The sequence below is a fragment of the Arctopsyche grandis genome, chromosome 13 (genome assembly GCF_051622035.1).
Source record: "Arctopsyche grandis isolate Sample6627 chromosome 13, ASM5162203v2, whole genome shotgun sequence".
NCBI classification, from domain to species: Eukaryota; Metazoa; Arthropoda; class Insecta; order Trichoptera; family Hydropsychidae; genus Arctopsyche; species Arctopsyche grandis.
In genome coordinates, this window is record NC_135367.1 from 22,744,880 (window position 1) to 22,771,541 (window position 26,662).

Below are 26,662 nucleotides of genomic sequence, written 5' to 3' on the forward strand. Positions count from 1 at the left end.
TGTTTACGTCGAGAAACGCGCCCTTGAACTCCTCGATGGCCCTAATCGCCACTCGAATCCAAGGTTCAAGTTAATCTTACGACCGCTCTGAATGCGGCCAGCAACCGACTTCCGGTCAGATTGCCGTCAACCGGTGTGCTAGAATCCGGTCGATGGAAAATCGGTTTCAATATACGTACTACATAAACGTGCAAAACTACACACGCACGCAACTCGACCATTTTACGTATTAACAACCCCTATCAAAATATAAAGGTGTAATAACACACCGGATCTTCGATTAGTTTATTTATATATGGGCACTTGTAACATAAAAATAAAAATTTAATCTAATAATACCTGATATGTATGCATGTACTCGGTAAATAGCTTCTTGTTTCTTGTCTATAAATAAATAGCCAAATTAAAAAGCAATTTATGTGCAGAAAATGAAAATTACATCAAATTAACTGAGTCGTTTGAAGGTCAAGAGTATGTACTTGTTGTCGTGCATTTGATGAATCTTTTGTTATGTATTTTTTACGTTCATTTTACAAAAAAATGTTGCACGGAATATTGAATTTTGTATAGTACAAATATGCGAAAACGAGTAATCATATAATATTATGTATTATATTGTTACATATGTGATGTATTATATTATTTATATATGAAATATACATATGTATAACACATTACAGCGAAGCACATATGTATGCATATTTAATAGCAACTGTTCATATTTACCTGTACGTATATTAGAAGTGCGTGTTGTCTTAACATTACCCGATGAATGTACCCATTACTGATAAACTTTGTGACAATAAGAAACAGTGACAGCAATTTGACAATAGTCTTTGAATTGCCTCTAAAGTTTACATGAAAGTAGTTAAACAAAAAATGAAGGCTGATCCGACCAGTATTAGTGGAATATTGACTTTAACAACTATGGTAAATAATCTTCTTCCTAGTCGTATTCCTCATGATATTGTGTCCCAATTAAAAGGACGTGGCGCAATCGTCGTAAAACGCAGATAATATGATTAATGAGAAGTTTCTCCGAAGTTTAAGGGAATTTTACCCAAGTATGCCCAAAAGGAAAGGAGTAGGGTAGAGATATGGATGATACCCTTTCTCTTTCCTATATAGGAAACGAAGAAATACCATCCTTGAACGAAAAGAATAATTTGACGTCGTTATCAAACAAGAGACATGATGCATTGAATAGGATTCTATGGAGGTAGTTTATAAGAACGGTAAATAGTAAGGGGCCTAAAGTGGACCCCTGAGTTACACCATCAGGTCATTCAAAATACCATATATCTAACAAATGGCTTTAAAATCACTGAGATAAGAAACATAGTTTACGAGGACCTGGTGAAAATCACACTTCGGCTAACCTGATCAGAAGAGCGTCATTACTGACACGATCAAAGGTTTTTGCGAAAGTCACAGTAGTAGTAGTAGTAGTAGTAGAAATGGATCAAATTTGTAAAGCGACATGATTTAAAGCCGTGTTGCTCATCACACAATAATGTTTTGAACTGCATAAGAATCAAACGGTGAAGGATGATGTCAAGAATAGCCGAGATGATAGCAATAGGTCTCATTCTTAGAGCCACCTTTATGAATAGGAATGAACTCTAGATAATTTCCATTTTTACAAACCTCCTTTTTTCAGGATAATTACCAGAACCTAAGTTATGGCTTGCTCAAATTTCTATCCCAGGAAGCGGAATTTTAATATTGTTTTAAGGGTGCAAGTAAAGGCCGACACGTACACCGCATCGTAAATCACAAATAAAATGCATTTGATCCTATGTGGCACTTACAACGTTATGGTTTATTACCCCTCATAGATATATTTATCTCAGTCGATAACTGTATATGTAGAGAATTTTTCCAGGTGTAGTTATCTTTTGCAATTATTGGAACCTGCTCCCACTGTCTTGGAGGAACACCGAATGATTTTCACAATACTTTTGAAGTAGCCTCGCGAATCTTTTATCCAACAGTATTCAACCAAACTGATTTTTATGATAGAAAATACATGCATTCTTACTTTCAAAAGTCCAATAGAACATAAATATAATCTATGATATAATAAATCAAATTAAATAATAAAACTGATGATGCAATTTGTATTTTCGTTTTGGAACCACCTCTTAAGCTTGAAAAAAAGATCCATCCATCAAAAACAACCAAAAAAGCAAGGGTCATAATCACAAGGTCGACTTAACAGAACCTTCTTGAAGTTCTCACTATTAATTCACAGATGCGTCACAACAATTCTCAGAAATCTTGGGGTCAGAGCTCTTTTTTCACTCGGGGATTTTCCCCATCGAGGGCCGGCGGCCTTCCCCGACTCCTTAACGATATTTCCACGCGAGCTGGACGTGGAAAAGTGGTCGGCGATGGTATCTCAGAATAATTTCCACGATTTGACCTTGACTCGAGTGACCAGGCCCGTTTTATCGAGCGGCCACGCGATGTTTCCCTCTCCAAAGGTCGCCATTACTTATTGACCGGCCATTACGTGGTACCCGACAGCTTTAAAACTTGAAAAGCTCCAATGAAAGCTCTGACATTCCTCGAAAAAAAAAACGACCATTTCGAAACGGAGAAAAGTTTGCGTGAAAAGTCACGATTGGTCAGCCGAACATCAATCATTCGACACGTATTCCAAAAATGGTTCAACTCTGCAGTATTAACGGTGACTTGTTCAATATTTTATCGATATAAATATAAATGTATACATGTTTATCGATATCGATAAACATGTATACATTTTAAATGTGATTTCAATTACACTGCCAAATTGAAGTCTGATGACATTTTAAGCCTTATGGCTTTTAGTAAAGTATATGTAGTTCCATGACGAGGTCAATTGAAATTTTATTTTTATTTTGATTTAAGGAGATGAAAAAAAAGGTTACAATTAGACAATAAATAATTGTTATTATTTCAAAATCATTTCTCAAAATATTGTGTAGTACAATTTTTCGATATCCCACTTCTGACACCAAAATTATCGTAAAAAATTTATTTTATTGGCGAGTTTGATCGTGTTTTGTGACACAATTCAGTCGTATCTTAATCAATGATGTTGCCTATCACGGTATTATAAGCGCAGAACACGATATCGGGAAAACCGAACAACTTTGCGTTTTGTTTCCGTGTCAGTTCCGGTACAAGTGCACACTTATCTTGTCCGCGCCTCGCGGCATGCAAAAAATGCCATAGATAGAAATGGCCAACTAATTTCCAAATAAAACCAAACGATTCTAAATTGGCCATTACGTGCTCACGTATAAAATAAATCGACTAAGCGGAGCTTAATATAAAATATATGTATAATTTGGAAAAATAAAAACGTGTGTGCAAAGTAGATTACACCTGTCCGTGATGGAATACCATTAATTTTATCGTAAAATATTTACGATCACTTTGAGCATGCTTTCAGCCACCAAACCATTTCCATATTTACGCTGTTCCTCAACGCGCATTTACATAATTTAATAATTGTTTTTTATACCCTATATGAGCACAAAATATGTACATACATACATACATACATACGTACAATTACTAAGAAGATTTTGAGGTTTTAAAATAGTTTTAGATGTTTTAAAATATTTTGAAATATTGAAATTAACCACAAACAAGTGTTGAAACCAAGGTTGCGGAGTCGATCCAAAATTTAACGACTCAGACTCCGACTTTATCTACTTACGACTTTACGGTAAAAGGAATATTACGCACAGTGTGATTGCGCACACGACGATCGTTTCCATGGAAATCGCGAATACGGAATATCTAGCACTCGAGTTATCCTTAGTATGATAGTTCACGTGGGTAGCTCTCGATGGATGGAATTTTCGGGTGCCAGATATTCCGTGATCGAGATTTTAACATTTTGTGCGGAATAATCACCAAACCTCATCATATGATTCGTCTCCAACTACGACTCCGACTACAACTTGTACGATTTTCCAACTTGAAGATCGAGTAATAGATAGTAAAAATAGTAGCGATTTTCAAAATATTTGATTGAATTATTGGTATAAATAAAAAGTAAGTACATTCATAGTGTACATATGTCTATGAATATCATACACAAATCAATTTAATAAAAAATAAGTATGAAACGGAGGAAACAATCAGTTTTGGCCACAACACATCAAAATACGTGCAACTCAACGATTTTATTTATAATGTAATTTAAATTCATGATTTTTAATAAATAAATAATTAAATTTTTTAATAAAAAAAAAAAAAAAATTATTAAATTTCAATTTATTAGTGGATTGGAGAATCTGGTTGACACATACCGTAATAAAGATAATAATAAAAAGGAGTCGGTTGATTTTTTACGACTCCAACTTCACAGCCCTGGTTGAAACGTTTGTCCATAATTTTACAATCGGATCAAATATGTAAACGCCATATTGGAAATACACAACAGCCTACAAATCCCATGTTTTCCCATGCTCTGGCAATCGAATTAGCAATATATAAAATTAGCACGTTTCTTCACGGTCCACCAACCGAGTTTAATACGTATGAAGACGCCATTTTGAATATCATTACACGAATCACTTTTCCATACATTTTGATCACGGATTCGACAATTTATGGACGAAGAGCGTAGCGCAATTGAAACTCCACACCTACAAATTTTGCTCGAGAATACGATTGTTCCGTAGTTATATAATGGTACTTCACGTTGTTTTAACGAGTTTTTGGAAAACAGTTAATCAACTAAATTTTCATAAGAGTTCAGGCGAAGTTCATCGACTCTTTTATGACCCCGTCTACCATAGCCTGACCTTCGCCGCGGATCCTCAAACTGTTTTACGTCCGACGCCCCTTTTCTCGACATCGCGTGATTCGTTTTCGCCAAGTTGTCGAGGACGCACTTTTGTTTGGTGCCGATTTCGTGAATTGTCCCCATCACGAGCCTCCATTATTCCGAATTGTATTCGTGAGTGTTCCACAAATCGGTTTTACCGCGACAAAATGATAAACGATCTCCGATAATGCCGGAAACAACCACTGTTTCCATTTATTACGAGAGAAATTTGCAAAATGTTCACGATTCGATATAGTTCATTGGAACATTCTACAAATCCGAAATTGAAATATTTATATTTGTATATATCAAACCTAAGAATAATTACAATAAATTACAACATCGTATATAATATTGTGCTATTCATGTATGCAAACTTCCATACTTCTAGTTTAAGTGTTTCACACTTTTAGCTTAAGACATTTTGAACTTCTATCATATATCAGAAGTATGAAATAAAAAAAATGGTAGAAGAAAAATATCATAGAAGTTTTATTTGTTTTTTCACTATCAGGGTCAAGTTTACAACGAGTTGTTAACTTTTATGACATCATTCAAAATGTAAAAAACAAAATACCTATTCATAATATACACGCAATTATTTCAATAGATCTGTGAAAAGAAAAATATAATGAATATATCTACATATAAACTCGGGAGAAATTCATGTAAATGTATGTCTAATTAATATGTAGTTTAAAGACAGACTCAGCGGTCAAATCTCTCATGAATAGTTTAAAGACACAAGCAAACAGTGGTCGACGGTATGCAGTTTTTGTTAGATAATTTTGATAACATAAAAATCGTATATATGTATATATATAATAAATTAATAACATCATTGGATGTCGATGACTTCTCGCTGCATTTCTCCCAATCTTTACGTTATATTTTATAACCATGTTTATGAGGGAGATGACTGGGCTGAAAACAAGTAAGATAATCCAATATTTGCATGTTCACATGCACTCCGATCGACTCGGCCCAGTCAAATTCCAAAAAGGTGATACGTTACAAAGGTGATACGTCATAATGTCAAATACGTAATGCAAACTATGTTGACTGAGGCACGAACAAAGATCGAAAATCGAAAGATCTTAAGTTGAAATATCAAAAAAAGAATGGTGCATGGTAAACGGTACATACTCACTTAATTTGCGCGAGCAGGATACAACAGGAACAAGAGGAACATGCTTTTCCTCCCGTATTCTGCGCGCGCACATTAATACCATGCACCATTTTTTTTGATCTTTCAATTTTCGATCTTTGCCTTCCGATATTTGCGTTTTCTGTCGTTTAACATTCTGTCTCGTCACGGAGACCGGGTGGGTTTACAAGCAAACGCATCCTAGAGATAAATAGTCAGGGACGTCATTTCAGCTTTTTCTTGGGGGGGGGGGGGGGCAGTCAAAAATTGAATTTTTTTAGTAGCTAATTGTAGAATTTCAAAATAGCTAATTGCAGCGATTATTTTATTGGCCACTAAGCACCCAAAAGTAACGTAAGAAATAGACGTAGCATTCATAGATCCATAGAATACTATGAGTCTATCTATTTAAAAAAAAGATTTTATGATTTCGAAGAAACTATGTATATTTTGTTTTTTGAATTGTATGCTTTGGATTAAAATTCTTAGAAATTGTTCGTCCCATGGACCGAATTGTTAGAAAGGTCCGCCTTACTTTATTTTATCTCAGAAACAGATGTGTAACGTATATTTTTCCAAGGTTTTAAATTAATATTTTACTGGATCGGTTTAATTTATCATTTATCATTAAATTCATACTATTTTCTAAATTCACATTATTCATAAATTTAGGGGATGCAAGTGCCCCCTCATGCCCCCCCAAATGACGTATCTGTAAATAGTTGAAGGATGGCCATGTTATGTAGATACTACCAAATGGAGACAGATCTTATAGTTGGGATTTTTATTCGGTCACTTTAATCAACATGGCGCAAAAATAGAATTAGGTAGAAATACGACTAAACAAAAATTGTCAAAACGAGAGCGGTAGGTTCGAACGTTACGACCAAAAGTTTCATTTGTTTTCATTCGTATTGGTAGATATGTTGGTAAGGTAACGACCTAAACGATCGGCAGACGGAAAGGTGATTAGTCGATTTCGCTGACGTAAATGGATGATTGCTATTGAATAATTCAATCCACTTACCACATCGGCTTCGGCGAAAACCGCCATTGAAACGTCTGAAACGTCGGGAAACAAACGTACGGCTGTCATTCGGTCGAGCGGTTAACCGAACGACAAATAACAACCGCGCCCGAATTCGCGAGCGCCCTCTCGACTCCTGAGTGTTTGCGAACACATTAGTTACAAATCGCGTCCGCGCAAATTTCCCTTTTATTACAAGTTTTTTTATTTCATACCGCATTCTATGCAGTGTTTTTCATTCGAGTATGAAAGTATTATACAATGTAGTACTCCGTCAAGGTTGGATAAATCAAATATGCGTTGTATCGGAAATTTAATGACCTTGTCGGCTGAAAATAATACGGTAATTACCTGTGTATGTAATGTTTTGGACGAACAGTACATATGTATTGTACTCTATCACGAAAAATAAAAAAAGCTCATCTAATATTCGTTTACTCCCTTTCTTTTCATATATAATATTTATATAGATATTAAGGTATCTTTTGTCATTTGCCATTGAACTTTAAATGTATATAAAATGGAGGTTAATTGCGTGGTCATAGTCGTTTATCGACTTTTAAATTTCACTGTAATATAATATTAATAAAACATACACGGTGATGTAAAAATTGATGTAAACCACATTTCGTCTCGATTTAAAATCAAAATCCAAGTCACTTGGTTCGAAGAACTTTCAAATTAATGTACATTTTATAATATATAAGTTTGATTTTTGTGAAATTTATTCAAAAAATGTAATCCTAAATTTTGCGCAAATGTAAATACTAATTACTAAATACACAGCTAGTAAAATTGAATCTCCGATTTTTTTTTTTTTTGTTAAAAAATAATATGCAGCAAAATCTCAAAAATTAAACGAATCATACCCCAAAATCTCTTTTTGGTTTACTTTTAAAGCTTGCTTCAAAGCCAAAGAGATTGAAGTAAAATTCTTCCCATCTTGAAATTTCAATTCACCAGATTTTTGATTAAAAATTAATCTAAATTTTTTTTTTAAATATTGTTTAACCACAAAAAAAATCTAAAAAGCTAACCCGGTCTCCTAAAACTAAATTCTAGATGTGCCATTGTAAAACTTGATAAATGTATGTAGTAAAATAAAAAATATATAAAAAAAACTCACCAGTAGCCCAGTGTACAACTGAGTGCTTCTCATTGTCCAAAGCCATGACATCAGCATTATTAGCGAGCAGAAAAGTCACCAAAGGCATATTTCCCTGGATGACGGCCAGATGGAGAGGAGTAAAACCATCTTGATCTCGGGCTTCCAAGAGAGCTGGTGCAGCCATGGCGACACGATCTGCAGTAGCAGCAGTTGGATTATCGAAGCAGTAGTGCAATGCTGACTTCAGAGTCCTATCCCTTTTCAACACCGAATTGGGCTATACAAAAAAAACAATAAATTAATTCCAAACTATCCAAGATGAGATTCAAAAATGAAACTGAAATGTAATCTGTATCACAGAAAGATGATGATGATATGGGGTGATGGTGATGACATGATGGTGGTAGTGGTGGTTCCTCGCTGCCCGTCGACCAAATGGAGACTAACCTCTTTTTTGAGTATTTCGGCGACCAATCGTTCGTCGGCCTGCTGACAGGCGTACATGAGGGGTGTACAACCCTGCGGCAGTGGGGGCACGGTGGCCCCCACCGGGGGCTTCCTCTTGGGGGTTGGGGTAGCTCCACCCCTCTTCGGCTTTTCATTCAAATTTTTGACGATGTTGTTGTTGTTCAACAGGGACTGCTTCCTCAGTATGCCATTGGCTATTTTCGTCTTCTTCTCGATACTCTTCGGCTTCTTGTCCATAGTCACTCCCAGCGGCATCTTATCACATCATTTTAATTCACACTTGGTTTAAATATGTTGTATCGATCATCATCTTTTATTTTTAAATATTAGTTTTAAGTCCTCTTTTATATTCATGTATTATGTATTCTTGAATTATAGTACATACATAAATAATGTTTTTAGTATAATATGATTAGATTCGTCTTGAGGTGATAATAATATGACTACAGGTTTATGATATTCGCCCATTCTTGTCCAAATAAAATTGGCTTCATATTGTAATATTAACCGTCCTAATTAATTGATAATGCAACAAGTGTTAAGTACGCACTAAATAAGATCATTGCTATGGAGAGAGACAATAGGGCGCAGACACAGAGGTACGTGGCATTTTTTTTGTTTAGATAGTTTGTCACACTTTTTTTTTTTTGATACTTTTAGCCAGCATTATGGCTCAGTGGTTGCGTTTATGTTTTGCACCAAGAGATTATTGGGTTCGATCCCGCACTAATCTTTAATACTGCTGGTTAGACTTGGATATTTGTGACTCCAAGTCGATTGTTTCTTATCAGAGTTTGCCAATTTTATCTGAAAATTATGTACAAGTCTAAATCCATAGATGTCTCAATGGATTAATTAATTAATTATTAATTTTGATTTCTTCAGCCTCTCGAAATGCAGTGATTTATGTAATATAAATGCTGCATTGTTTGTAATTAATTGTCTAGGAAGGCGCATTGGGGTCTTCCTGTCAACCCTTCTTGGTATATACATATGTAAAATAAAATAAAATTTAAAAGACCGCTAGCCCGCCTGATCTATGCTATGGCAATCCGGGACAAAATGCACCACCTGGAGTGTTTTGGTGATATTTATCCTTTAATTGACAGTGGTCGATAACGGGTATTTCGAAATTTGAAGAAATGTAGGAAAAACTGATCGAAATAATAAAATCGTACGAATTAAGGTCTATTCATACCTGCACAGCACGTAAGCAACATTATTAAAAGTATTATTTGGTACATTTTGGATGGACACAAACATAACCAACGTGGCCGTAATATCAAGTAACAGCCGTAGCCGACAAAATCTATTCACACTATACAGCAGTAAACCGTAAAGTATAAAGCAAAACCGGTTTTCTGTGCAAATATTCACGCACGATGTGACGTCATAGTGATAAGTGTACGCGTACTAACCAAGGTGCATATGAATATTTCCGGAAAACTCATATTGTGACAATATTGACTCGGCGATACTATGCAATCAATATTTCGCCGTACTGTCGCAATCTTTAATGTACATATATACTGATTTTCTGAACTTGTCTGAACGTGCCGGAATTGTGAGGTGCTGAATAGTTTGAATATAAACTGTTTTTTACGTGAGCTGCTGTGCTGTGATGTAGCCGTGAACCGCCGGACACTATCAATAGACCTTAACAATTACATGATGATACACCCATCACAAATGGTACCTTGGCATGCTGTACTGTACAAATCAGTATGGCTGCGCCTTATAGGCAGGCTCGCGGAGCTGGCAGTTTGAGTCTGGTTTATCACATATTTTCTGAACTGCTTCAAGAGCCAGACTACCTTAGATTAATAACATCACACAGCATCATACTGTAACACGACATTATGTACAAATAAACTTTATACATATAGGATCCGGATGTGAAGGATTCCAAGTGAAAAGCGCAGATTCAGTCAGATCTATTTATTATAACCATGTCGTCCGGCTTGTTCTCCAACAAGTGACCATAGCAACACGCATCCGGTCTCTCCCATGCATAACACACACACTTTATCCCTAGCAGTTTGGCCAACCACACATACGGCTCGTTTAAAAATCATTCCTATATACATATACGTATATTTATCCACAAATATTGTGGCCCCCTTTAAAGAATGGTTTATTTTTCGACCAAGTGTGTATACATTTCATAAATTTTGCATAATTATTTTTGCGTGATATTGCTAGAAATACAATAAGATTATTTACTACAATCAAGTATGTATGTAGGCCCTCATAGGTCACGAAAGTCGACTTGGAGTTGGTTGCATGAGAATGCAGGAAAGTGGTGATTGTAGCCCAAATTTCAGTGTTAGTAATTTAGCCAGTTCACTTGTTTTTCCTCGAAACCAGGTCACACACATACGCAGAGACGAATTATGGGAAAAAATTCAAATGAGAATTTTCTAAAATTAATTACTCGCAATGAATCACAATATTTGAAAAATATATGATATGTACATATAATACGTTAGTAATTATATAAGGTATTTATGGAAATCTTATATTTTCCCATTATTATCATTCGGTTTTTCCGATTCGTCACTGGATGCTTGGTGTGCGTGACGCCGAGAAAATTTTCACGTGAAAATGAAAACGCCACTATATTTGCACCAAAAAGTTTTCAAGTCTCGAGGAAACGCTTAAGAACCCACCCGTAATTAAGCGGTTAAAAGAAAATGCGAATTTTCCGAAACAAAGCGTCTATAGACGTCATTGGAAAATCGTAAATATTTTATTCGGTTTATTTATAAATCAAGGTAAGTGATTTGTGTTCCAATATGTATGTACATATATTAAGGTATATGTAAGTTTTGTCATACACGAAACTTATTGATTTAAAAACTATCGAAAAACCATGGAATTCTGAGGTATATAGACCTACATAAATAATCCACAAACGTATATATGTGTATGTATGTTGAGTATATTTTTATTGATAGTTAGATTAAAGTTGTTACTCATCACAGATAGGCAGATATCACATATACATTTATAGGCATAGTGCTATAACCCCCAAAGTATAATATATCATTACTATTTTCAATCGAGTCCAATCGGTGTATAACAGTCCAAATTATGTAAAATATCAATCCATATTCGTTGCCAAATATAGAAAATTCCGTGCATGTGTTATTTATCTTCAATGTTTCAGATTTCGTACCCGCCCTAGAATTTGTTTTGATATTGCTAGATCTAAAAAAATATATAATGCAAAGTTTGCCATTATTTATGACTGTGGAATTTAGGGCGTAATAAAATATACGTACATACAAATGGAATAAACATGTATAATATTCCCCACAATAAAATCAGGGAGACTTATCTAATCGATCAGTGTTCGGCAATCGGGTCGGAAGTGCGAAAATGGTGACACGATTCTGAATTTGACCCAATTTATTTATTTTATAATCTAAACACATTCTATAAAAACAGCCTTGGAAAAAAATATAAGATATCTTCATATTTTAAATTCTGATCTGATTTCGACTGTAAATCGCAAAAAATACATACAGTCAACATTTCTTCAATATGATGGATCCGTTTGGCAAAAAAGGCTTAAGAAATTTACGAGGGGAAATGAAACTAATAAAAAATTTGATGAAAATGTAAAATGTTTTCTTGTAATTTCATTATTTTTCTTTTCCCTTCTTACTTTTTCAAATTTCTCGTGGAACAGACAAACGCATTATAAGCAGGGCTTGAAATGGATGGGAGCGCCGCTCCTTCTCGTGAAAAATCCAAAATTTCCCTATCCTTTCATATATTTTGAAAAAAAATTAAATTAAATAATTATTGCCGAAAATAATATGCTACATCAGAACCGGTCTCCGTGATTTGACAGAATGTTAAATTACAGAAAACGCAAATATCAGAATGCAAAGATCGAAAATCGAAAGATCTTAAGTCGAAAGATCAAAAAAAAATGGTGCATGGTAAACGGTACATACTCACTTAATTTGCGTGAGCAGGATACAACAGGAACAAGAGAAACATGCTTTTCCTCCCGTGTTAATGTGCGCGCGCAGAATACGGGAGGAAAAGCATGTTCCTCTTGTTCCTGTTGTATCCTGCTCGCGCAAATTAAGTGAGTATGTACGTGAGTATGTACCGTTTACCATGCACCATTTTTTTTTTGATCTTTCGACTTAAGATCTTTCGATTTTCGATCTTTGCATTCTGATATTTGCGTTTTCTGTAATTTAACATTCTCTCAAGTCACGTAGACCCCATCAGAACATATGTATATCAGAAGATTATAATTTTTTTTTACATTATGAGTCATAATTTATGACTCGTGAACCACAATTGTTGACTGCAAGTAAAATGTTACACATTTCAATTCCGCCACAGGTATCTATGTATTTGTAAACGAAAACTTTTCAAACTATTATTGTGTTTTTAACAAGCTATGGTCACAAAAGAGCGAAAAAACACAGTTTTTCTAAGAAATTGACAATAGTGAACCATTTTTTGTACATTAAGCATCGTCCGAACGCCGCCCTTTACTCATCACTAGAGATCAGCTGAAATGGGTTCCTATTGTCAATTTCTATTGTTAACCTTTTTTGCTCTCTAGAGAGCAAAAAAAGGTTTTTTTTATATTTTATAAAAACTTCCACACTGCATCATCTTCAACATCTTTGATTTTGTAAACCCGTGTTTGTGTATCAACATCAAAATTTGCTTTTAGCAATGCTAAAACCACATATGTATATGTCGAAAAGCTATCAAATTTTAACAATTTAAAGATGACTATTTATTTAAGCAGAGTTCCCTCATTTTATCTATCCTCATGTGCGTATGGTCAATAGTTCAAAGAATGTTGTCTTTCGAAGTTTTGTGTGGTTTTATATAAAAAAAGCCCATACATTTCATTAAACGTCTTTTAAGTCTTGAATATGTTCAGATTACTATTCGGTTGTGGTCATCAAATGCTAGAACGAGAGCTCACAATATTTGGTATACAAAATTTTATATGAAATATTAGCTTAAACATTTTTTAATTGTACTCGAAAAACAATGTTTATATCAATCACAGTGCCAGGGTGGCGACCTGGTCCGACTACACCACTCTGTATAATGTATTATTAATATATAATTTCGAAAGAGACTTTGTATGTAAGTATGTATATATATTTGGTTGAGAATTTCGTAAACAAGTCAAAATTTCTATGACAACGAGTCGACTTTTTTTCGATTCAAATAAATTTAATAAAAAAAGCAAATGAATATTTACTATTAGATTCACCATATTTACGCTGTTTATATTACAAATACTGAGCGAAGCCGGGTAAAACAACTAGTAATATAATAAAAAAAAAGTCGAGGGCTCCCATTCGGGAAAATTTCCATTTCACGTCCTGATTATAAGAGAGAGTGGAAAATCGAACTGGATATATGAAAACGTGTTTAAACACCATTTTAGATATCATATTTCAAAACAGTGAATAATTGTCACGATTTATAAATTCTTACATCGCGTTCGTGAGGCAAGTGAATATAAATGACATTTTAGGTACATATATGTATTGGTATACTGATCAAATATGTACATATTGTACTTCAAATATAAACATATACATATATATTTGATTTTTTTCGCAATGGAAAATATCCCCTTTGAATATAAATTCCGAATTTTAATCATTCACCGATACCTGTCCATCTTCATTAAATATTTTGGCATGACAAAAGCAAAACTTTCTAGCTCGAAAAAAATATCGATTTCATTATAAATATAGAGTTTGGAAAAGAGGAGCAATGCGTAAATGAGGTCATCCTTTCGCGAGGCGGCCGCGATGATTGATCGCTTCGCGAGGCGATAATAATTTCACTGGCGCGACGAATTATAATCCTTCTGCGTATACATACATATTAATGGCACCATTGTTTACGAAAATTGTGCGAGCCCGAGAGAAATGCACAAATTAGTGGGTCAACGTCGTGATTTATCGCGTTTAGGCCGAGATCAAGATCTCGCGACCTGGCCGCAATTTGGCCCGCTTAAAATCGCCACAACCGTGGCGCTAAAGAAAGTCATTTGATACGGGTGACGGGCATTTTATCTTGATACTTTTTAATTCGTACAGGTGGTGCTGCTGAACGATAAACTATATATGTATATGTATTTGCATTGGGGATAAATAAACCACTGTATAGAGTCGATGATTTGATGTGCACAGTTGTTTGGCATTACAGCTTTCAATATGAAATTACCAGTGAGTGGGCAAGCGCCGTAAAGATCGCCAGGTGGGCGAAAGCGCTATAAATTAAATGCAATAAATTCTAAAATAAAACGTCGAGGGTTTTCGTAGCCCAACAGCCGTGGTGACCCAACACTGACCCAATAGTGGTGAGTGGGGTCGGTTTGACCCAGTTGGGGTCGGGCCGGACGTTGCGTGCATAAAATGGCGCGCCGATTCCCGCAACACTGTTGCTGCTGGGCAAGCACCTAATTGGCCAAACAATATAAACTCAAGATATCTTTTCGTGCTACTGGTCCGGTTTTCGAAAAACTGGGCCATTCCACTCATCTGAAGAAGACTTCGGTTTTTAATTATTTTTCTCTTTTAATTTCATTCTTTTGTTTCATTATTTTCAGCGTACGTCTCAGTGAAGTGGAACGTTTTGGCCGTAAAAATCTAAAAATACAGCAAGTTCAATTCGGCAAATGTTTATGGAACGGTTTAAGATTCGGACTGTATAATATTCAGTAAAATACAAGAAATGTGAATAGGGAAAACTTATTATTATCATTAGTATGTTATTTAAGTTCAAGTGGCCTAAAACAATATCATTGCCAATAACTTTAACATCTTCCCTATCTATGTATGTATGTATATGTCCATAAGTACATATACATATACATACATATGTATGTAAGAGCTCTATAGATAACTTCCATTTCACTTTCAAGTAATTTTTTTAATAAATTGAATGTCAATTTTGTAATCGCCTATGAAAAAAAATTATATTCAAGATTAAAAATAAATAAAAAGCTTATTTTATAAAATTATCAATTTTGAACGAATGTCAAAGTGCTAAAAATTTAATACGCTCACCATTTTTTTTTATTATTTTTAAACGTACAGCTCACGCCAAAACGCTATATATGATAATTTTGTAATAAAAATGGTTTCTGATATTTCAATTTGCCAAATATAAATTGGAATTATCGTAAGGAATTATCTATATATAGGTATGCATTATGGCGAATGTGCTTTTTCGTCTAATGTAGGCATTTTCCAGGTGAAATTTCATCAAAAAAATTCTCAATCTCCATTAACGGCATGGCATATATAGCGAGCAGTATGTCTCGGTTGGGTTTATGTTTAACACCGAGAGGTTACCGGGTTCGAGGCCGTGCTAATATTTAATACTGCTGGTCAGACTTGGATATTTGTGACTCCAAGTCGATCATTTCTTATCAGAGTTTGCTAATTTATCTGATTTCATTGTTGAAACGGTTCCTCCATCAAATTGGCAAAAGTCATCCTACCCGCTATGTCACAAATATCTGAATTTGATTTATGTAAAATATGTAATTTATAAGCAAGTCTGAATCCATATATGTCTCTGTGGGTTAATTAATTAATTATTCATTTCGTGTTCTTCAGCCTCTCGAATACAGCGATTTAAGTAATAAAACGCTGCAATGTTTGTAATTAATTGTCTAGGAAGTAACATTGGGGTCTATCTGTTAGACCTTCCTGGTATATATCAATGTGAAATAAATAAAATAAAACATATAATAAGAAGAATATGCGTAATTATACACGTACATCTAAAAATAGGTTGTTTCATCCTGAATGAAAAGTTTTTGAAAAATTAAGCAGCATAACAGATAATAAAAAAAATGAACTACAATGAAGAATCCTTACAGAACAATTTCCCGAATTAAGTTTACATATTTCCATCAACATAATAAAATAAATAAATAAGAAATCCTTGACAGGAACTGAATCATTAATTTTTCTATTTTAATAAAACGATTAAATCAAATTTTCTTTAAATTTTCATGAAGGAAAACCGTTTTTCATATAAAATACGTAGTAATACATACTAACTACTTATACTTCATTTTGAAAAAAAATTCAATATAAAATACTCGCGTGTGCGAGATACCACAAAAATATTTTGTGCGAAATTCAGGCCACAAAAATCTCGTTCATGGTCACCGTACGAATTGCGACCAAATACTAATACAAAAACGACGAAAATATCACAGTTATGTATAATACTTACATGTAATGAATTTTTTAATATACATGCATACATTTTAGGTTACAATAATTAGTTATTCGTCATAAAATATACGCATCTCTTTTATTATGTATGCACATATACATATACGAAACGTAGATGTTTATCTCCATGATATTGAACCAAATAAACCTGAAATTATAAATGACCCCTATCTATTCATTGATTGTAATTACATCGCTGAGAAGCTAATTTGTGCACGATGTGCTCATTTGAAATGAATCCTATCCTATCTATGCATAATTGTACGTATATTTATATAGACATAATTACACATATACATGCTTATTAGTAATATAATTAGAAATCGACTGACGATATAATATTAATATGAAATGCGTAGATGGTAATTTCAATTCAACGGTTACTACATACATAAATTGGAAATCTAATGAAAACTAAATTCTGAAACTACATTGATCGAGTCATACATATGTACATAGTACGTACATATGTAAATATGTATGTACGTATAAAAAACAGCGTTTCTCAGGTGGGTAAAAGTTGAAAACAAAGTAAAAAGCGAAAACTTTGCTGGAAAAATATGAGTACCGTGAAATATCATACCAAATTTGGTAGCTCTACATTAAAAGCTGTATATTTAAACAAAAAAATAAACATTAATATTTAAGAAGTTCTTCAAAATACATATCGTCTTCAATATTAAAATTTATTCAAATCATAATCCTGCTTTTTATATTTCATTCGTCATAATCAATCGCAAATATAGACAAACAAATCGGTCAAAATATTTGGCCAAAACACGTTATTCACGATTTTAATATGGTAATTGGATTATTACTCATATTGCGATCGCCCGAAAGACGATTTTTGCCATTAAAATCGCGAATACGGAATATTTGGCAATAGAGTTCTCGTTTGTATGATAGTTATCGTCAGTATGATGGACTTTTTGGTTGCCAGATATTCCGTTATAGAGATTTTAGTGACTTTTGGGCGAGCGCTTTGTGAACAATAATCACCGAACCTTTTGTTTAATATTTCATTCATTTGTTTATAAACATTTTCAATTCAAATGGCGTATCTGATACAGAACCGCTCGAATTAAGATTCATAACGGAAACTTGTAAAACGGTTAATTATGTAGAGTGTTTGTGTTTATTATTGAAAACTTGGCTAACGACTCCATTGTGTTCTCTTTAATCTGTTTAGCCGCATTGTTTACAGTTATTTTTGACAAGAAACGACATTTTTTTCCACTTACGATACGGAGGTTTGACATTTTTAACCCGTCCATTACACGTGCGATATGATATGGTCAACGGCATGCGAGGCAAAACACGCGACGGAAAATTCCAGGACGTACATGAATAAATGATTCTCTTTAATTATTGATTTAATAATACGTATTTTACTATAGAAAATACAATAAGTATTTCACCACTATTTAATGAGACAATACATATTTTATAAACTGCTTTAGTAAGCTTTCTTGAATACATTAACCGTTTTGATAAATTATAAATACAGAACTAATCGGTATTGTATTGTTCTTAGTGTATATGCATAATACATACATATATGTTACAGTCCAAGTGTTCTCTCCGGTTCGTTCATGAATACACTAGTATGTTCATACACGAACTATTGATTTTAGTTTAACAGTCAAACGCTATCTTCGATTTAATTCTGTCGCATGTAACTTTTATCTATAAGTGAAATCCTATGGAAACCACATTACACATTGCCATAATTCCCGTTTTCGATAATATTTAAAATATTGCAGGGGAAGGATATACATACATATGTACATATACATAAAGGATAGGCCAATGATTGATAATATTTAAGCCTACCCCTAAGGGTGAAAACACACTGAGTATTATGAGACGACACGTCCCTGACTTGTAAATATTGAGTGTTCCATGACCGTAAGCAGTGGGTGTTCTCCAAACCGAATTCGGGTGTAGTTGCCCGTGCAGAATGCATATACATTTGGAAGGTCACACGTGTATGTATGTATAGCCATAGGGCCGGGCCGCACCGTGCAACTTTGTCGGCCGACTAGTTGCTTTGTCGGCCGACTAGTCGACTAACACGAAAAAATGTATGGAAATGTGTGCGACAAACATGTTGACGGGTGTGGCATGTCCCATCTATCTGTATGCATTGGTCTGGTCGCCCTCAACCAAGTCGCTCGCAAGTCGCACGGTGCGGACCGGCCCATAAGTTTCTCCTTTATCAATCATTGTCAAGTAAGGATAAAATATCACCGAGAACACTCCAGTAAGTGACTTTTGCGACTGTGTACCATGTATTTTATATGGGTTAGGGGTGTTGCATTTTTTTCGCATGTGAAATGTTCGCATTTCTAAAAAAAATACGTGCCACATACCCCTCAGTGTGTTTTTGCCATAATATAACTAGTATGTAATAGCTAGTTCGTTTATCAATTTGCTCTTTTTTGTACACTATAACTGGCCAGATTGGAACCGTGTATGAACCTACTAGTATATTCATGAACGAACGAAATGCACACTTGGACTTGTAGCATACACATGTACAGCCATCAGTTTGGCTTAATGGTAGCGTATATATTTAGCACCACTGAGGTCGAAGGTTCGAGTCTTCGTCAAACTGCTGGTTAGGTTTGGGGGTTTTGCAACTCCAAATCGATCGTTTCTCTATCAGAGTTTGCCCATTTTATCTGATCATTGTTGAAACGGTTCCTGAAAATTGGTATTAGATCATTTCCTGTTGTCACAAAATCTGTGTGTATAATTTGTAAAAATTATTCACAGTAATCTGAAATCTATAGATATCTCTATAGACATCTCTATAATTTCTTGTTTATTATATGTATAAAAATTGTAATAATAATTGTACACAAAAATCTAAAAATAATCTATAGATGTCTCTATGATTACTATTTCTGTACTGATTAATTGTTATATGCTATGTATTCTGATTGTATATGTATTATTGTATTTCTGACCGTTATCGTACACTCGTCGCATTGGAGCGATCTGTAATGACGAGTGTATATTGATTGTAACAATAAAATAAATAAATAAATATATACATAATTGGGATTAGACATGATTTAAATACATACATACATATATGAAACAATTTTTCCTTGCACATATTTTTATTTTTATTTCACTATGCATGTCTCAAGTCTATTGAAATCCTAATTATTCAATATATTGCATTTAATAATTTTAGGTAATTTAATTTAAGTGGCCTATACAAAATTCGATTTTCTGATTGCTTGTCGTTATGACGGATATAAGGGGCAATAAAAGTGGACGAAGTAATAAAACTTCTCGACCTTCCAAATTTCCTAGAGCAATTTGTGAATTTTTCGTATTTGCAACTTTTTTACATTTATATGTACCTACATATAACAAAGTATTCGGAGACAAAATTATCGACTATCCGTGATGATTGCTCTTGCGTAACTTTGTGATTACTACATCTATGTAATTCTCATCAATCTGAGGCGTCATAGTATATAAAGAGACTTTTGAGTTACACGCTGCGTGTACATATAAAATGAGTCAGCTCATACTTTTACAAAACAAAAATATTATTCAAATAGTATAAAGATTCTCACTGCGAAAAAATCTCAGATTGATGCGAAAAAATCTAAGATTTAAATTTAAACCCAATTCTCTTGATTTCATGCAACCTGTAATTTATTCAAGGGCTTGCTTTAAATACACCTGAAAATATTGCAGCATATCGACATACGTACATATGTACATATATCGTATCAAAGAAAGATTATTACATCATATTCTACATATGTATATAATAATATTTAAAAAATATAATACATTTTTCCAAAGAGGTAAATAACAGGTTGCTAGGGCTTTTTATTTCTCCTTACATTCAAAAAAATATGTATAATATTATGATAATTTTATTATTTAAGTGTAAATGCATTTATCTATAACCGTAAGTGGTTTTTGGAAGGGGCTGGAGACTGAGGTCAAGAGTAATAGTAACCCACTTAGTAATAGTAAACTGTTAGAAATGATTTTATTTGATGAAAAATTTTACTTGTATTATTCAAATTTTAAAAACATCAGATTCAAAACCATTTTACCGCCTCAGATGCATTTTTTATTTCTAAAATATTTTTTAAAGTACTCCTTATCTTTGTTTTCTTGTTCAGAATAAAGGTCATTAACTAGCTATCAGAGATTAATACATATAACCGTGACTTTATTTGACAATTTGACTGCAATGTTTCCATGAAAAAATTTTCAAAATAAATCCTATATTTATAGATACACCCTATCAACAATCTAAATCAATCTTTCAACGACTAAATCAATCTTTCAACTAAATTCCAACACTCACACTTACTCAGTGGCGGATCAAATAAATGGAGGGCTCCAGGTACATTTGAAATTTGAGGCCCCCCAATTCAGTAAAAAACATGCAATTATCGGTTTTTATCATGATTTTCAGTATACGGTTTTTCATTAACATTTTATTTGAAACACTAATAGTTTTTGGATTAAAATAGGTACTATTTTAAAACACTATGTAAAATAGGTATTAATTTCATTTATTCTTGGCTTACGAACGTATTGTGGACAATGATAATAATTTGTAACGTGTAAATTTTAGTAGCAAAGGCCCATTTCGGGGCCCCCAAGAATCGTGGGCCCCAAGCGCGAGCTTATTTTCAATGATAAACCGCCGCTGCACTTACCTCAAACACACCGTTCGACCATCGGCATCCAAAGGGTTAAAAAACGAGCACATGTCGGCCACACCATGGACAGACAACCGGACAAGAATGGGCAAGTATGAACTGTTTACAAAATACCTGTACCTGTGCAAAGGAGCAACCAGGTGTGTCACCAAGGCGATGCTAATCGATACATTCAACGTTTGACATTCGAATGGTAAACAAAACAAGCGCGGTACGCACGAAAATTATCAAACCCCATAACAAATACCATAAAAGCTCACCGAGATTCAAATACAACCAACACCGGACGAAATGCACTTTGATTAATATTTTTAAATATATTTTTTTAATTTATTTCATAGATTAAAGTGTAGCATTAGTACTACGTTCGCGACGAGGCTCTCCTTCGAACTGAATCGCGAGCTTGCAAACCTCCCCATTATACGTGGTCGGTTTATTGTGAACGTCGATTCGTCCCCATGGCGACCATCATGGTCAGGCTATGGCGCTATGGTTTTGCGAAAAAGCTTCGTTTGGCGAAGGGTCTCGACACGTTCACTCGTCTAGTGTATGTACACTTGCCCGAGGCCGATCACGTCGTCGATAATCTTCAGAAGGGGGAAATATCTAGACTAGATGCTCGAGATAGATTCGATGGAGTCACGGTCATGGTGTGGAAAAATGTGGACCAAGTTTTTTGTCCATTTATATATACATAGCTGAATCCAAAATCTAAATAGCTTCTAGACACGAGTCCATATGGTGATGGGAGTCGTGAGCCATGATGATGGGGTTCTGCCTCGTGTTCCCCAAAACTCAAAGAGGCTGATAATTTGTTAAGTGAAGATTCTTGAAGTCACCGCAATTACCCATAAGTTGACTCAGTTGTCCGATTTGCGGTATGACTGTTGGATGATTGGGCCTCTAAATATGTAGAGATTATTAATATTGTTGCTTAGGGGTGGGTGGAGGATCCAAATAAAAAGCCAAAGTCGCTTCACGGCATTTGGTGGTGATTAAGGAGATACACGCACCGCCAATGCTCCGCCCAAGTACCCGCTTATAACGGATAGGTCGCTCCCTGCATCTTCGACGTCCGGTTACTGCCTTATTGTTTAGGCACGTACCCGGATATGCATTCCCACGGCACTCAGTCCCACGCTATCGCTGTCCGTTCTGAGAAGGGACTGGGTGCCGTTACTAAGCCCATTCGGTGGTCATTGTTTAGCCTACTTGCGCTTAGCCTGGAGATAATCCTCGAAAACCAATTATAACGGTGGCTCCTTTTAGCATATGATACAATATGTAGAGTTGGCGGTGGACGAAATATTCATGAACGAGATGTTGTGTAATCGGTCCTACCCTACTTACCAGCGTTTGGCAGAATGGACACTTGGCCGATTACGTATCGAAATTGCTCAAAACTCACTGAAAACAGATGTATTATTCAAAAATCACTTGGACCTCATTAAAATCGAATACTATCGATAAATTGAAGCAATTAAAATTTTCATTCGGTCATATGTCCGTTCGGCAAAACGTCCGTCAGCCAAATGTTAATTCGGCCAATAGTCCGTCAACCACCTACCAGTGGCGTGCTGTAGAAATTATGTCGTAGAGCTTTACTTGCATGTTCGAGAGCAGGATACAAGGTGACTAGGTGACGTCATACCGAGTCCTGTGTAATAAAAACAGGGAAATTTTCACAACACGCCACTGCTACCCACCCATTGTAAAATTCAAAAGTGACTAATAGATTAGAATTCATACTTGGCAAAATTTTATTTCAAGTGAGTATTGTTTTCTTGATTCTACCAAAATACATACAAAAATGCAAAAACTGCAGAATTTTTAATCAATAAATAAATACATTAAAAATAAAAAAATAAAATAAAACATAATATAATAAATTATTTTTAATAAGTATAAATATATGTACATATTATATATGTATGTCACAGTGAAATTATATTTCGAGTGAAAATATATTTTCACTGACGTTTCAGTGGAATCATAACCAGTTACATTTTCAGGATTGGTTTTATTCATTTAAGATAAGATTGTTAGGGTTGGCATTATTTAAAGGTTATGATAGGTTAGGTTAAGTATAGGTTGGCCCTATTAATTTAAGATTGAATTGTTAGGGTTAAATTTATAGAGTTAAACGTTGTAAATTCGTTGTTTGATACATTTTCACTGCTTGAATTGGTGAAAATATATTTTCACTTGAAATATGCTTTCATTGTAACATGTATACAAAACTTGAATTAATATGAAAAAAGTACAACATACATAAATACATACATATTATGAATCTAGACTACATATTTGTAAACTTCGTTCCAATTCCAATGTATAATAATTTATTTTTAAATGTTTATTTAGACTGTTGCATTCTTAAACTAGAGAAAAATTAGTTTAAAAAAAAAATAACCATGTTCATGTATATAGATGTATTTACATAGATTTAAAGTCACGTGAATCTACCAAAATACACTGACCTGCTCCAAGAACAGTCAGTTTAGAAAACAAACTATAAGTCAAACTCAAGCTTTCGGCTGATATCCGACCGAATGGCGTTTGCTTTAACAACTTTATACATTGAGGTCGCTCCATTTACGAAGACCTACCCCCACTCCTTGGATAAGGTGCGCAAGAACACATAATCCTAGCGTGCGCATCTTTTCCGTAGAGTAGGGGGAAGCCTTCATAAACGAAACGACTTATAACTACATGATCTATAGTTTCATAGTATATAGTTTGTACATTTATTCATAAATCATCGGAATGAATCTGAAATGACATTGCAATCGTGACTAAGGGCCGGGGCGCACCGTGCGACTTGCGAGCGACTTGGTTGAGGGCGACCAGACAAATGCATGCAGGTAGATGGGACATGCTACACTCGTCAACTTGTTTTTCGCACACATTTCCATACATTTTTTCGTGTCGCGCACCTAGTCGGCCGACAAAGTTGCACGGTGCGGCCCGGCCCTAAGTGAACTTTTTCTCTTGAAGTCTTTTTTAACATTTGAATTAGATTTTGACTTGTATGACATATTTCAGTTGATATTTACATAAACACTGTACGGGTTTGGTGCATCCGCTCTAAAATCGCCAGATTAACAGAACGGCAAATTGAAACGTAATTCTCGTTTTCTTTAATGATAGATTGCCCATCAGATGACGAGTAACCTTTCGATGTGCACAGATGCAATTATTATTAAAATTGAGTTGGATCTTTCTGGCGAGTTTAATAAGGCAAGATTCGGAACTTATCGAATCTTCCCTTATTAAACTCGCCTGAAAGATCCAACTCAATTTTAATAATTACCATTTTAATAATTGCATCTGTGCACATCGAAAGGTTACCCGTCATCTGATGTGCAATCTATCATTCGAGAAGATTAGAATTGCATTTAAAGCAGCCGTCCGTTAATCCGTCGTTCAATTTGTCTGGCGATTTTAGAGCGGATTCACCGCATCCACACTATATTATACACATGTATATTATATTTTTCATTGATATGTCAACAAGTGTTGATTGCGAATCCGAACTTTAATGTTCCTATTCCCCTTTGTCGGAACAAAGGTTTCTGTTGTACCTTTTGGTACCGGGTACACAATATGCATCCGTAAATCTGGCCCCGAAATTCATGGGAGCTTTGACACATCCAAAATCAAGAGTGGTCTCATTGACTCCATAAACTCCAAATTCATTTTTGGGTCCGCATGGATCACCGATCTTCACACATCTTTTATTGAACAGCACGTTGCCATAGCTCACACACGAGTTGAGCTTGCACTTGGGAATCCGTGAGTTCTTCGGCATGATTAAATACTGGGTCTTCCTGCATGGTCCTCGCTGGAACACTGGGAAACATTTGTTCCATTTAGGGACATACACGTGACCTGTAAATTTAAAAATTTGACTTGGAGTTTAAGGTCGCTGACTGCTTCGCTTCATGATATAAATGACCACTATCTACCTGGTTTACAGTCGCATATCCAATCGCCAGGCTCATCCCCTGGATAAAGCAATTCGTTTTCGGCACAGGATTCATGATTCTCTAATGGTAACCTCCCCTAAAACCAATGTCGTTATAAATTTTCAATAGTTTGTGCGCACAGCTATTTTTATTTTCGCGAATGAACTACATAGAGTCAAGCTAAAACTTGCCAGAACCTTCTTCTAAAGTCATCCAACAAAGTGAAAATTCAGATACAGAAGACGTTACAATCAGCGTCATTGTTTCCAATTATATCTTCGGAATCTCTGGCGCTATTATTAACATACATACATTGCGCTCATTTAAGGTTTGATCTTGTCCTTCTCTATTGAAAATAATGACGAGATCCGTCAAACTCAAAACTGTTTTCAAAGATTTGCTTACATCCCCGACTTGACCTCTAGTAAGTACCCACTACAGATATGTGGTAAACTTCATTCAAATCCTACATATTTATAATTGTTTAAACTTCACTATACTTACATCTTCTGGCAATTTAGATTTATCGTCTATATCAAGTTCGTGAACGAAACCATCTTGTCCAAAAATTGTGCACGCCGAATAACCCAGCACCAAAAACACAATCCCTATCCACTTGTACACCATATTCACTCTTCCAAGTACATATACATACTGATTTGAATTATTTTAGTCGCATCTTAGACGTTTGACCTCTGTGATAGCCTGTCTTTGTAACGTAAGATATCAGAGTGGGTATCATTATATGGGTTTTTTCAAATTTAAAATTTAGCGTCATTTTCATTTGCTGGTAGATAGATATTTTTACTTTATCTGTGTACTCAGTAAGTAGATGAAGTTTTATGATCATGCGAAAATTCGAACTCGAGATTTTGACTCATTTGAACTCAGAATCGATCACTATTTTTTTCATGATATAGAAAAAATGTGTGTGCGTTTGTCTGTGTGTCTGTATGTCTGTGTATTTTGGGGACTTTTTGAACTCCGTTTGTCCTATCGAACTGAAACTTAGTATCGGTTACTGAAATTCTTATCGATACGACTTAAATTTTTTTCAAATCTTTAAGTAGGCCGGAAATGGTACCTCCCATTATAGATATCCTCTTTTTTTAAAGTTTTTGAATTCAATTATCTCTTAAA

At 34.7% G+C, this 26,662-nt stretch overlaps 2 protein-coding genes across 5 annotated transcripts in view; both read right to left on the reverse strand.

The window, feature by feature from the left end:
* Positions 1 to 21,946, reverse strand: part of LOC143920970 (uncharacterized) — a 35,454-nt gene extending 13,508 nt beyond the window's left edge. Inside the window, exons 1-3 of one of the 2 annotated variants that reach the window (XM_077444032.1) lie at positions 21,815 to 21,946; positions 8,561 to 8,947; positions 8,132 to 8,390 (exon numbers count right to left, since the gene is read on the reverse strand). In XM_077444032.1, the coding sequence (XP_077300158.1) occupies positions 8,132 to 8,390; positions 8,561 to 8,836 (535 nt within the window). In that variant the 5' untranslated portion in view covers positions 8,837 to 8,947; positions 21,815 to 21,946. Of the gene's footprint in view, positions 1 to 8,131; positions 8,391 to 8,560; positions 9,025 to 21,814 lie in introns of those variants that run through there. The other variant, XM_077444033.1, reaches the window with a different exon arrangement.
* A 1,640-nt stretch (positions 21,947 to 23,586) lies between these two features.
* Positions 23,587 to 26,237, reverse strand: LOC143921031 (uncharacterized). Of its 3 annotated transcripts, none has more exons than XM_077444129.1 (4): positions 26,027 to 26,237; positions 25,523 to 25,619; positions 25,023 to 25,445; positions 23,587 to 24,641 (listed from the first exon to the last, which is right to left on the reverse strand). In XM_077444129.1, the coding sequence occupies exons 1-3, from the start codon at positions 26,147 to 26,149 to the stop codon at positions 25,102 to 25,104; spliced, it is 564 nt and encodes a 187-aa protein (XP_077300255.1). In that variant the 5' UTR covers positions 26,150 to 26,237; the 3' UTR covers positions 23,587 to 24,641; positions 25,023 to 25,101. The 3 variants fall into 3 exon arrangements, with proteins under 3 accessions (XP_077300255.1, XP_077300256.1, XP_077300257.1); XM_077444130.1 differs by having other exon boundaries at positions 23,968 to 24,728; positions 24,906 to 25,445; XM_077444131.1 differs by having other exon boundaries at positions 23,974 to 24,728; positions 24,963 to 25,445; positions 26,027 to 26,169.
* Positions 26,238 to 26,662: the final 425 nt, after the last annotated feature.

Coding starts and splice junctions, on each gene's coding strand:
- LOC143921031 (XM_077444129.1), bottom strand. CDS start 26,149: ATGGTGTACAAGTGGATAGGGATTGTGTTTTTGGTGCTGGGTTATTCG. Junction 25,620..26,026: donor AATCTAAATTGCCAGAAGAT/GTAAGTATAGTG, acceptor CATTGGTTTTAG/GGGAGGTTACCATTAGAGAA. Junction 25,446..25,522: donor GATATGCGACTGTAAACCAG/GTAGATAGTGGT, acceptor TTAAATTTACAG/GTCACGTGTATGTCCCTAAA.